This window comes from Trachypithecus francoisi, unplaced genomic scaffold, assembly GCF_009764315.1.
Source record: "Trachypithecus francoisi isolate TF-2019V2 unplaced genomic scaffold, Tfra_2.0 Lachesis_group1, whole genome shotgun sequence".
Classification (NCBI taxonomy): Eukaryota; Metazoa; Chordata; class Mammalia; order Primates; family Cercopithecidae; genus Trachypithecus; species Trachypithecus francoisi.
This window is the reverse complement of record NW_022681454.1, coordinates 179,157,842-179,170,307: the sequence shown is the minus strand read 5'-3', so window position 1 is coordinate 179,170,307 and position 12,466 is coordinate 179,157,842. Positions and strand designations below refer to the sequence as shown.

Genomic DNA, 12,466 nt, shown 5'->3' with positions numbered 1-12,466 from the left:
ACTTCACAGCCTTACTGGGAGAAAGAAATTCAGTTTAGGTACAACGAAAAACTAGGGTCTTTTTGCTCTTTTGTCGAAGGAGAAAGGGGTGGACTATATGAAGAAAATTCTTGATTCTCCATGTCCCAAAGCAAGACACTTAAAATTTGCAGCTGCTTACAACTTCGGAAGAGCTTATTATGAAGGAAAAGGTGTTCAACGATCCAATGAGGAAGCCGAAAGGTAATCCCACCTGGGAACAAGGTTAGGTTTGAATGGAATGCTGAAACCAAGAATAACGTGCCTCGCTTTCTCGTAGACTGTGGCTTTTCGCAGCAGACAATGGAAATCCCAAAGCTAGTGTGAAGGCTCAAAGTATGCTCGGGCTGTATTACTCAACCAAGGAGCCCAAGGAGTTAGAAAAGGTGACATTCCCCTCTTTTTTAATGCTAGTGTTCTATTTAGATTAATATTTGTTTCACTACTTTTTTTGAGAAAATGGTGGGGAATGTGGTTTTAAATCTCTCTTGTATTTCCTTAAAATGTAAAGAAAGTGTACATTTTAGGATCTCAAAGCCCTTTTCTTTATAAATGTCCCCTTCCCTACCTCTATCGAAGGAAACCATGAATGTGAGAGTATTTTGTATACTATAGTATCAAAGCTAAAAGAAGAGAAACAGCCCTGAAATTACGGCCAAAATCCTTTTAATCATGAATAGATGAATATTAGCAGTGACTTGAGAAATAATTGATACTAATAAATAAAATATACTAAGAATTAGTTACAAATAAAGTCCATCTAAGATTTTCACAGAAATATAATCTTTCATCCACGGTTGAAACAGTTTCCAAAAAAATCCTATAGGGAGAAGGAAATGGGGGCCGAGTCCTACTTGTAGGAGAGGAGTTAATGGCAAGTTTGCAAGAGGCATATAATAACTAAGGCCATCTTCGGATAGATGAGCAGCCACCTGGAATTTTGTCAATGAGTTCAAATTCACTGTAGCGGAGTGTGAGGCAAATGTGCTTGAGGCTACATACAGCGTTTATCGGGGTTGTCTTTGACCGCGGGAGCTGCCATCTCTAGAATCCACAGGGAGCTTGAACTCTCCCTTACCATCAGCAGTCTCCTCTCCTCTGCTGGGCTGCATGCCTTTCAGACACTTAGTTCCTATTTGGCACCTTCCTGATCCCTACTCTGGAAGGTCCCCAAATCCTGAAACCTAGGACAGCTGGTCCTTCTCTGCCACAAGCTGTCTGGACTGTGACCTCATCTGCACTGTGGAGAGACAGCAGAGGGACTCACCTCCACACAGTGTTAGGCATGTGTGCTAGTGTGAAATGCGTCCAAAGGCCTACAGCTCTCTCCTAGAGATGATTAATAGTGCTATCTAGGAACCACAGATTTCTCTTCTGTCTAGTATTCCCTTATAATTTCATCTAGTGGATCATAAATGCAATGATGAAACTGTGCTTTTCTTAGGCCTTTTACTGGCATTCAGAAGCATGTGGCAATGGAAATCTGGAGTCCCAGGGTGCACTTGGTCTCATGTACTTGTATGGACAAGGCATTCGGCAGGATACGGAAGCTGCCCTGCATTGCTTAAGAGAAGCAGCAGAACACGGAAATGTCTATGCTCAAGGGAATCTCGTGGAGTATTACTATAAGATGAAATTTTTTACAAAGTGTGTTGCATTTTCTAAAAGGTGAATGTCTTTGTCTGTTTTGTGCTGCTGTAACAGAATACCACACTAGGTATTAAGAAACAGAAATTTATTTCTCACGGTTCCAGAGGCCAGGAAGTTCAAGATCAAGGTAGGTGTGGTTGTCTGGTGAGGGCTGCAACCTCCAGAGGGGAGGACCATCATGTCCTCACGTGACAGCAGAAAGCTACAGGAAACCTCTTTTATAAAAAGGGCTTCAGTCCTATTCATGAGGGAGGTGCTCTCATGGCCTCATCGCCTCTTGAGGGCTGCACCTCTTGATCCGATCACACTAGCAACACTGGGATTTTGGAGGGAACTTATTATTCAAACCCTAGCAGTAGTGTTGGAATAAACTGGATGAAAGCATTGACAAGATGTTCTATGCCAAATCCTTCACAGAGCTTTCTGCGGTATTAACAATGGTAGCTGGCCGGGCGCGGTGGCTCACGCCTGTAATCCCAGCACTTTGGGAGGCGGAGGTGGGCGGATCATGAGGTCAGGAGATCGAGACCATCCTGGCTAACGCAGTGAAACCCCATCTCTACTAAAAATACAAAAAAAAAAAAAAATTAGCCGGGCGTAGCGGCGGGCGCCTGTAGTCCCAGCTACTTGGGAGGCTGAGGCAGGAGAATGGCGGGAACCCGGGAGGCGGAGCTTGCAGTGAGCTGAGATCGAGATCATGCCACTGCAGTCCAGCCTGGGGGCAGAGCGCGACTCCGTCTCAAAAAAAAAAAAAAAAAAAAAAAAAAGGTAGCTACTGAGCACTTGAAATGTGTCTAATGCAACTTAGCACTAAACTTTTCAATGTTAATTAACATAAATATTCATATGGCTAGTGGTTACCATACTGGATAGCACAATTCTATGCCATTAGCCTTCAGGATTTCAGTGCTACTAGCTGAAGCAAGCTGCTTAAGGAGCAATTGCTTTGTGTGTAAGAAGAGAATACCTTTATAGCAGGATCATAATAGTGTACTTAACACAGCTTGGCATATCACACGTTTATCACGTCTTCATTTCTTCCTGCACTCCTCGGCCATGCAGTTCTATAACTGCGCAACTAAATATAGCTCCATAAGAACCGAACATGAGAATAGGGTTAAAAGACTGACACTATATCTAATAAAATATACAAAAACGTCTTTTCTCAGAGTCTGTAAGGCTCCATGTACTTTCCTACACTTATTTACCCAGTGTATAAAAGCAGTGTGTCAGGGACACAGACCTGGGTGTACTCTGGAGTGTCCATCAGACTCTGCGTGTGCTGGCGTTTCCCAGTCACACCCTTCCCACAGCGCCAGGTCTCCCCTCTCTCCGAGCCCTAGTGCAGGGCAGTGATCTACAAGAGGATGAAGGGAGGGAGGGGCTGCTTCTACCCGCTTCCCCAGCATCTCAGGCTCCAGGCAGCAGACCACTTACAGGAGTGACTGCCGATATCTCAAAGCAAGTGGCCGTCTTAGTTAGAATGAAAACTTTAAATCATTCTTTAAAATCTTTGGCGTTTTCCATTATTTCCCACATTCCTACTCCGTTAGTATTGTGGTTAACGTGGAGTTGACTGGATCGCATTCTCACACGATCCTACGTATTTGTGTCTGGGTGTAAAGGATGACTTCTTTCCCTTGTCCATTTTTAAAGACGTGCTAGTGAAAGGGTTTTCTGGTCCTGTGTGGCTCATGTCCAAACTGGAGGTGGATGTTTCCATACGTGATCCAAAGAAGTGGAAAATGCTTTCTTCTCCACGCAGTTTAAATCCACAAAGTGACATTACACTTCCAACAGTAATATGACAAGAAAAAAGAAACATACCTTTGTTTTCTAATGGTGATTGAGCCTGCTGAGCATAATTACAGAGCCGATGTAAAGTCACCACTATGGTAAGCTCGTCTTCTCCTGGTATGAGTTGGCTATACGAACCCTTCACCACGCAGCAAACAACTTAGTTCTCAAAGCAGTAGAGAGAAATCACCTCGGGGACAAGGTCAGTTTCTAGGCACATCGATTTACAAACACTTACGCCGTAACTGATGTCCTTTTCCGTTTCACCACTCTACGTCCTCGCAGGATTGCTGACTATGATGAGGTTCACGACATCCCCATGATTGCTCAGGTCACAGACTGTCTCCCGGAGTTCATCAGCAGAGGCATGGCAATGGCATCCTTCTACCACGCAAGGTGTCTCCAGCTCGGCTTGGGCATCACCAGGGACGAAGCAACAGCTAAGCACTATTATTCTAAAGTAAGCGTTAGAACAAAAGATCAGTTCACCCAAAGAGAAACTGCCAGGCTTTAGTTGCAACTTGAATGGTTTTACGGATTAGTGTTTTTTCTACTCAATTACCGTGCAGATAACCTCTGTCTACGGAGACGCTGTCAGACATGCAGATTGTTTGCAGACAATTGTCAGATTCTTATTAGCATAATTTAGCTCAAATGATTAAAAGCCCTATTTTGATGCAAATTACTCTTTCATTCTGCTACTATCTGCAGCCTAAGGCCCAGCACTAAGACCTTAAAGCTGAACAGTTTATGTCTTTCATCTAGAAAAAGTGTGAACCTATATGTTCATTCTAGTATGGTAATGAAATACGGTTTAAAGGGTTTTGAGCATGACATCTACCCCACTTAGGAGGGATATTCTTGAGCTTGAGGTAGTCAGTGAAAATAAGCCTTTCATATTTTAATCCATGTGATCAATTTATTTAGATCCCAAATGCATTTCACATCTCAAAGTAACTACTAAAAACTAAAAAGCAAGGGCTGTGGTAGTTGCGGGGGAGGGGGGGCGGTAAAGGAGATCATTATGAATACTAAGTTTAGATTTTTTTTTTTTTTAAAGAAAAACCAAAAAGCTGCGCCATCACATCCATGAGTCAAAATTAGAATTACATCATAGCAGACTTGGTAGAGCAGTGTTTGTAGTGCACAGATCGTTCAGCCTGAGGGGGGAAACAAGGAAAGGAACAGTCTTCTGAGTCCCTTGGCTGACTCTGATATTACCGCAGTGGTTCCCAAGCTTCTCTGCATGTTAAAATCACCCGAGGATCTTTTACAAATTCCAAAGTTCAGGCCTTATTTCAGAAAATTTCAATCATGGTCTCTAGGAGACAGAAGCATATTTGTTGAAGCTCCCCGTGGGATTCCAATGTCAGATAAGTTTGGGTACTCTAAATTACTTTAAAACTTCCAGAGCAGCAAAGCCATATTAACACACAGACACACAGCACACAGCCAAATGCAACTGATTTTTAAGATATTTACCTCTACTCCATTCTTCGTATGAATAACGGTTGTCTAACTTTTTTCATTTAAATGCTCTCCGTACTGGCCGGGCACGGTGGCTCATGCCTGTAATCCCAGCACTTTGGGAGGCTGAGGCAGGCAGATCACTTGAGGTCAGGAGTTCGAGACCAGCCTGGCCAACATGGTGAAACCCAGTCCCTTCTAAAAATACTAAATAACCCTGTCTCTACTGAAAAATAAAATTAGCCAGGCATGGTAGTGTGTGCCTGTAATCCCAGCTACTCGGGAGGCTAAGGCAGGAGAATTGCTTGAACCTGGGAGCAGAGGTTGCAGTGAGCCAAGATCACTCCGTCTCAAAAAAAAGTGCTCTCTGTACTATACCAATTTCCAAACCAAGCTGATTTCAGGTTCTATCCTATCCTTAATATCCTTAGAAAATTCTAGTCAAATATATTTTGAAATGTGGTATATAGTCATCCTGCATAAAGCAGCAAAACAAGGCCAGGTACGGTGGCTCATGCCTGTAATCCCAGCACTTTGGGAGGCTGAGGTGGGAGGATTACCTGAGGCCAGGAGTTTGAGACCAACCTGTCCAATATGGCAAAATCCCATCTCTACTAGAAATACAAAAATTAGCCCATCATGGTAGCGTGCACCTGTAGTCCCAGCTACTCGGGAGGCTGAGGCATGAGAATCGCTTGAACCTGCGAGGAGGAGTGTTGCAGTGAGCGGAGGTTGTGCCGCTGCACTCCAGCCTGGGCAACAGAGTGAGACTCCATCTCAAAAAAAAAAAAAAAAAAAAAAAAGGCAAAACAGATTCCAATCTGAGAATGATTTTCCGTATGATGGGAGAAAATAGCCCCATTACTCTGCATCTAGGATATTGTACTCTAGGACTCTAAGATACGCATCGAGGATACTGTAGTCAGTTTGGGCCATTGGGGATACCGATACAATGGAGATAATTCAGAGGTAGTGAACCAGTGAAGGGTCTGGAATGATGTCACATGAGGCATATGAGAACAGAAACCTTCTCTCTCAGAGCAAAAGGGCACGAGGGGTCCCGACAGTGGCCTTCACTGGACTGGCAGTGTCCCACAGGAAGGGAACAGGTGGGGAGGGAGCGGAATCAGACTCCATGGCAGGCAGTGTGTTATGGCAGACGGTGAGGCTGATAAGATGGTAACTGGGACCTGGAGGTGACAGATCCAGGCCACCGTCAGGCAGGGAGACTCCAACTTCCTGGAGTCTTAGGTTTCTGTGAAACCAGCATTACGTATTCTGTTAGGACCCTTCAAGGATTCTAGAGTGCATGGAGAGAAATACTAGCTTAAAATAAGGGAGAGTTGTCTAACACAACAATTCAGGAAACAAACAAAAACACAGGTTTTCTCTAAAGGTGGCAACTTCCTGCTACTGGAAGCACACAAGCAAACACCTAGTGACGAACTGTCATGGCTACTGAAGGGACAATTTCTGCACAGAGTGGGGTTTGGATGAGAGCTCTGTCCCGCATTGTTGCCAGTCTAGAAATGATGCACCTTGTCACTGTTTAGACATCGTAAGACTATTTTAGCTATGTATTTTAAAATAAGATTATTACAGATGCTGTTATTCACATACTGAGATCATAACAACTTTGAGGCCAAATGTTAATGCTTTCCATTTTACTTATCTTAATAATTCATGACATACAGTGCCATCATTGGTGCTTAAGTTCCCTTGATTCTTGGCACTGATAAAATGTTTTTCAAATTGATCCATTCTGCAGAGGTTAAAGTAGGACATCAGAATAGAAAGTATCTTAACAAATTTCCTTGAAATTTACTGTACTTTACTATTCTAAAAAAATGATAAAATATGAATCTAATACATATTTTATTATGTATAAAAAATGTATCTAAACGATAAAAAATGTATCTAAATATCTGACTCTCTTTGGTTTCAAGGCTTGTCGTCTGAACCCTGCACTGGCAGATGAACTTCACTCCTTACTTATTCGTCAAATAATTTAGACCACCATGTATTTCAACAAAGGTCATCCATGCTAACACCGCACAATGTGTGTATTTTTACAGTAGCTATGACTGGTTATTTTGCACATCGCAAATTACAGTATCCTGGGTATTTTACAGGTGACATGTTACTTCGTTCTTGAATTTGTACGCGGTTAAGTTTTGCACCTTGAAACCTAGACACAAGGTCAAATTGCTGCAGGAGTCCTCAGAGGTTCACCTCTTACCCTACAGACTGGCCCAGACCATATCAAGTATCAAAACCATTCTACACAGCAAGTCTTCTTTCCTTTCTTAAATAATACCAAGTCTCCAAAAAGACTTAGTTTAGCTTTAGTAAGTTCAGAAGTAGAAATGATACAAACGTATTTAAAACCATCATTTGAAAGTTTAATTCTTTAAATCTGTCTCTTAGTTTTGTGAATTTTGCATAATGTTTAAATTTTGTTTCAGTCATTTAAAATTTTTTAATGTAAATTCACGAAACTAATTAAGGGTAAAAGACATTTAAAGAATTAAACTTAAATAAGCGTGTGTAGCATTTCTACTTCTGAAGTTATTAAAGCTAAAACTGCACTAAGCCTTTTGAGACATCCTCTATTCTTAAAAAACTCATAAGTAATTGGCTAATTTATTACATATAAACTTCAAAAAAGTGGGTTATAAGACACTGCTTTTGAATCTTGCCCCTCCAAATCTTCCCTCAAAGATCTTAATGTAATGAGTAAAACAACTGCTATATACATATGCAGAATGTGTAATAAAACAAAAAGCAATTGCTATTTGAAAATATTTATGGCCGGGCGCGGTGGCTCAAGCCTGTAATCCCAGCACTTTGGGAGGCCGAGACGGGCGGATCACGAGGTCAGGAGATCGAGACCATCTTGGCTAACACAGTGAAACCCCGTCTCTACTAAAAAATACAAAAAACTAGCCGGGTGAGGTGGCGGGCGCCTGTAGTCCCAGCTATTCGGGAGGCTGAGGCAGGAGAATGGCGTGAACCCGGGAGGCGGAGCTTGCAGTGAGCTGAGATCCGGCCACTGCACTCCAGCCTGGGCGACAGAGCCAGACTCTGTCTCAAAAAAATAAAAATAAAAAATGAAAATATTTATAAGAAAGTTAAAGCAAATTGTTTCTTTGTGCTTCAGCTCATTTTCTACATTTTTAAAACCCTGTGGTAAAACCCTGAATGAAATCATCTACAAGAACTACAACTAAATATTGTTAAATTAGCAAAAGGCTTTCCTTATATAGATGACATCTATGAAGGCAAAAGGTGACAGTAAAAACAGTAAGATCCATATACTTAAGACTGTACAAGGCTATTCATTTGTGAAACAAATATACATATCGAAGACAGGTCTCAGAGATAACTATCCCTTTTTAATACACATATTAAATGATGTGGCTTTATTTTATAAGTCATAACCATCCCGACAGTAGATTTAAACAAGATTTCTTTTTCATCATGGGAAAATGCAGTTAATATGGAGGTGATAGTCACTCAACTGTTGAATGGCAGAAAAGTATTTGCTCTAGTTTTATGTTCTGGCTTGTCTTTATTGCTTGAACTTCATTTTGTCTTTGCGTAAGGGAAGAAATCTCAACAGACTCAGGTTTGAGAGATCTCAAATTGTCATGTATTTCTGTCTCAGATCTCTTAATACCATCCATGTAACATTCCTTCAACCACTTGAAGATCCAAATTCCCAACCAGTATTCTCTTCTCCACACTTAATCCAGTTCCTAAAGATTTTTTTTTTTTTTTTTTTTTTGAGAATCTTTAGGGTCGGGCGCGGTGGCTCATGCCTGTAATCCCAGCACTTTGGGAGGCCGAGGCGGGCAGATCACCTGAGGTCAGGGGATTGAGACCAGCCTGGCCAACATGGTGAAGCCCCGCCTCTACTGAAAATACAAAAATTAGCCGGGCGTGTAGTCCCAGCTACTGGGGAGGCTGAGGCAGGAGAATGGCTTGAAACCGGGAGGCGGAGCTTGCAGACAGCCGAGATGGTGCAATTGCTCCCCAGCCTGGGTGACAAGCGCGAAATTCCGTCTCCAGAAGAAAAAAAAAGAATCTTAAAATAGGAACATAATAAAAGAGCCACCCTAACTAAAGAGCACTTTTTAAGCTGCCATTATAGGCTGTGTTTCAGGAATCATACACTTCGATGTGTGCCGTATGTGGTGCCATGCTATGCTTCAATGTCTTCCGTAAATCCAGTGCAGAATGTGAAATTTCAGTTTACCGTAGTTACCATAAAGGTGCAGAATGTGAAATTTCAGTTTACCGTCGTTACCATAAAGCTGATGCTCTGGCACAACTGAGCCCGTGCAAACTACCACTGCTGAGGAGAGCAGTAAACCCCTTGACCTGCGAGTGCGGTGAGTCTGTAACTCGAGCTGAGGCTTCCAGATCATGACTCTTACACACACACACTCCTTCTCTAAGATTCCTTATCGCTGATATCTCATGGAAAAATGACAACTTATCATAAATAAACATAGAGACAAAATAATAGTGACCTTTCTCATTTGCAATATAAACTTAACAGCTACAATTTAAATGATAGCATAGAATTATGCCTAAAATGGACATTTCCTATCATTGTATGAGGGTCTCTGGTCTTGACAACTTCACCCGGCCTCTCCTCCTTGAATGTATTTTATCTGTTTTTTGCTATATCGTCTTTTGAAGGATAATTTTTATCAATTGCCAACTTTGGGTATTTTTTTAAATGTCAAATATCATCATGGTTTGAAAAAAGGATAAAAAAGCTGTAATAAAAAAATCTTAAGGATAACATTTGGTTTACTAATTTTTAATCATTTATCTCTCAGAACTTGTTTCTTATCAAGAAGTTGGCAGGTATATATACATATATAAACTGGCACAGGTTACATACTGGGGCATTAGGGGAGTATCTTTCAGGGATTCAAACTGAATTTTTACCTTTTGTTTGTTTTGTTTTCAATATTCTTGGGGATTAGAGAGGGGAAAGTATGTTGTTATTGCACAATAGATGGTGAAACCCAGGAAAATTAAGTACTTGTCCATGGTCCCACCATCAGTCACATGAAGTCTGTGCTCTGGATCTCCCCTAATGCCCTTGTGGTCTAAAAGGCTTGATGATACAACCGAGCCCCTGAAGTAGCTGCCTTCCTCCTTCCTCTCCCCCATCTCCGCCCTGCCCATACCCCAAGGGTCAGCTCCCATCTCTCCTCCCTAATGCCTCACTTCAAGCACTAATTTGGCTCTTTCTGCTCACTAAAAATCACATATTTCACAGATTTATTTTGTTTCTGGAGAAGGCAGCAAACTTTTACTTCCCTGCAGAAGTAGTTAAGTGCATAGCGTTTTCTCTAAAAAGGCATTCAATAAATATTTGAACTGCCTGTAGAGTTTCAACCTCTTTGAGATATAAGTATCTTAAATATCATAGAGCGCTGTGATTCAATTTTATATTTTATTGCTTCGAATGCTAAAACTATGGGAAATCTTTGGTAAAAATAAAGACAATAAAATCTTCACAATAACTTTACACAAAGCATTGCACAACAATGTTCTTCAATATACATGAAATAATATAAGAAAGTTCACAATCCTCAGTGAGGAAATTAACTGTACAATATTCATAGTTCATTTTAAAACAAAATATTTTCATAAATATTTAAAATACTTCCTAGGTTCTCACATATTAACATCTGTATTTCAATCAGTATGTTGATCTTTAAAGTATTTATATTACATAAAAATCAATAGAAGTTTCTTCCGTTGCCTGCCACAGCGGAAGTCCCATCCTCCCTGATTCTGCTTATCTCACATAAAACTAGAGGGAGGTAACTACAATAAAAATCAGTATGGTTCTCAGTCAAGCCCTCTGTGGAAAAGAGGAAAATGTTTCATGTCTATTATTACACAGACATTTTTCTGGTGGTTTATTTGTGCAGTCTCAAACTTGGCCAGCTTTAAGTTGATCTAAATGAGTTCTCAGCTCAGGACACAGTTCAATTAGCAGCAGTTCCATCAGCACCTGAACCAAGAAAAAAGGAAAAAAGTAGAAAAATGTTTTTCTCCAAGGGTTTATTGAAAATAAATATCTGCATCTAAGAGAAAAGTCTAATTTTAGGTCTGACATAATCTCAGTAAACAAGTAACTCTCAAACAGTATTTAATATTGGTAACTATAATCAGAGAGATGACTGGGAAACAGTTGGCTTTGCTGAAATAAGAAAACCAACCAGTTATGCAGCAATGTTATATCAAAAGTCAAGGGAGGATGGGGACGGTGGCTCCTGCCTGTAATCCCAGTACTTTGGGAGGCCGAGGCAGACAGATCACCTGAGGTCAGGAGTTAGCGACCATCCCGGCCAACATGGTGAAACCCTGTCTCTACTAAAAATACAAAAATTAGCCAGGCGTGGTGGTGGGCACCTGTAGTCCCAGCTACTCGGGAGGCTGAGGCAGGAGAATTGCTTGAACCCAGGAGGCAGAGGTTGCAGTGAGCCAAGATCACGCCACTGCACCCTAGCCTGGGGGACAAGAGCGAAACTCTGTTTCCAAAAAAGAAAAAAAAAAAGCCAAGGGAAATGACTAGTATGTGAGAATGCGAGCGTGCAGCCACTGGGGTACATGCTTTTTCTAACCAAACGAAGAAACAGACAAAAATGAAGCAGAAAACCCCCTGGGCTTTAATTTACTCACGTATAACAGATGCTTGTTGGCTCTTGTTTCTTGCAGTGCATTGAATATTTTTATTATACCATGGCGGGCATTTTGCTGTCCAACAAGGCTCTGAAGCGTATCTGAAAAATTAAGTTTATAATTCTATGCTGCTATTGATGGAGTGCTCAATGCATAGCTTTGCAGTGAAAGGAATATAACATTATACACATTCAGTCAATAAAGACATGGAGGCATGAGAAACATGAACGGTCAGTTCTCTTAAATGCTTCAGGAGAGAATTTTTCAACATAAGGCATTTATACAAATTACAGTTTTAATATTTTGCAACTACTAATTTTAATAATTAAAATGTTAATGTTTTGCTAAAAATTAAGCTCTCAAAACACTATACTTTAGCAGGATGTCCAAAACACAAAGTTTATTATCTGTTGTGAAACCTTTTTCAAGTTAACATTCTCAGTATAACTTCTTAGCAAGTGACAAAAAATGGCTTAAAAGAGTATGATCCTTTTTTTTTTCATTGTAAAAAATGGTTCCTGCAAGACATAAATGAAAATCACCTCAGTGGGGTTCACAGTCCCTCATGGTCTCTAATAGCCCAGGCCTCACCTGGAATGTTTTCAAGCAGCTTTTGCTGCGCTCTCTGTTTTGTTTCCTGACTTTGCTCTTCGCTTCTGATTGTGGTCGGTGGTGCCAACTTCCCATGTGGCCAAAAAGCATCCCGGAAAACATTGATGTAGTAAACCAACATTTGTTCACTGAAAATCCAGTTGACTGTGTCCCGGATTTGTCTTTTAAGAGAAGAAGATTTCTTGGATGAGGTTTTGAAAAATTGTGT

General features: G+C 41.0%; 2 protein-coding genes and 1 long non-coding RNA gene across 7 annotated transcripts in view; 2 read left to right on the top strand and 1 right to left on the bottom strand.

Annotated features, from left to right (window-relative positions):
• Positions 1-7,735, top strand: part of LRP2BP (LRP2 binding protein) — a 30,145-nt gene extending 22,410 nt beyond the window's left edge. For 4 of the 5 annotated variants that reach the window (XM_033215848.1, XM_033215851.1, XM_033215847.1 and 1 more), the window contains 5 exons: positions 80-222; positions 299-404; positions 1,463-1,686; positions 3,751-3,925; positions 6,879-7,735. In XM_033215848.1, the coding sequence (XP_033071739.1) occupies positions 80-222; positions 299-404; positions 1,463-1,686; positions 3,751-3,925; positions 6,879-6,944 (714 nt within the window). In that variant the 3' untranslated portion in view covers positions 6,945-7,735. The remainder of the gene's footprint in view (positions 1-79; positions 223-298; positions 405-1,462; positions 1,687-3,750; positions 3,926-6,878) is intronic. The other variant, XM_033215849.1, reaches the window with a different exon arrangement.
• A 1,111-nt stretch (positions 7,736-8,846) lies between these two features.
• LOC117086214 lies at positions 8,847-10,483 on the top strand. Its single transcript, XR_004438244.1, has 2 exons — positions 8,847-9,206; positions 9,249-10,483. It is a non-coding gene; the product is annotated as an uncharacterized LOC117086214 (long non-coding RNA).
• SNX25 (sorting nexin 25) overlaps positions 10,395-12,466 on the bottom strand; it is a 145,061-nt gene continuing 142,989 nt past the window's right edge. The window contains exons 17-19 of the mRNA XM_033215842.1: positions 12,238-12,419; positions 11,647-11,747; positions 10,395-10,975 (exon numbers count right to left, since the gene is read on the bottom strand). Coding sequence (XP_033071733.1) covers positions 10,895-10,975; positions 11,647-11,747; positions 12,238-12,419 — 364 coding nt within the window. The 3' untranslated portion in view covers positions 10,395-10,894. The remainder of the gene's footprint in view (positions 10,976-11,646; positions 11,748-12,237; positions 12,420-12,466) is intronic.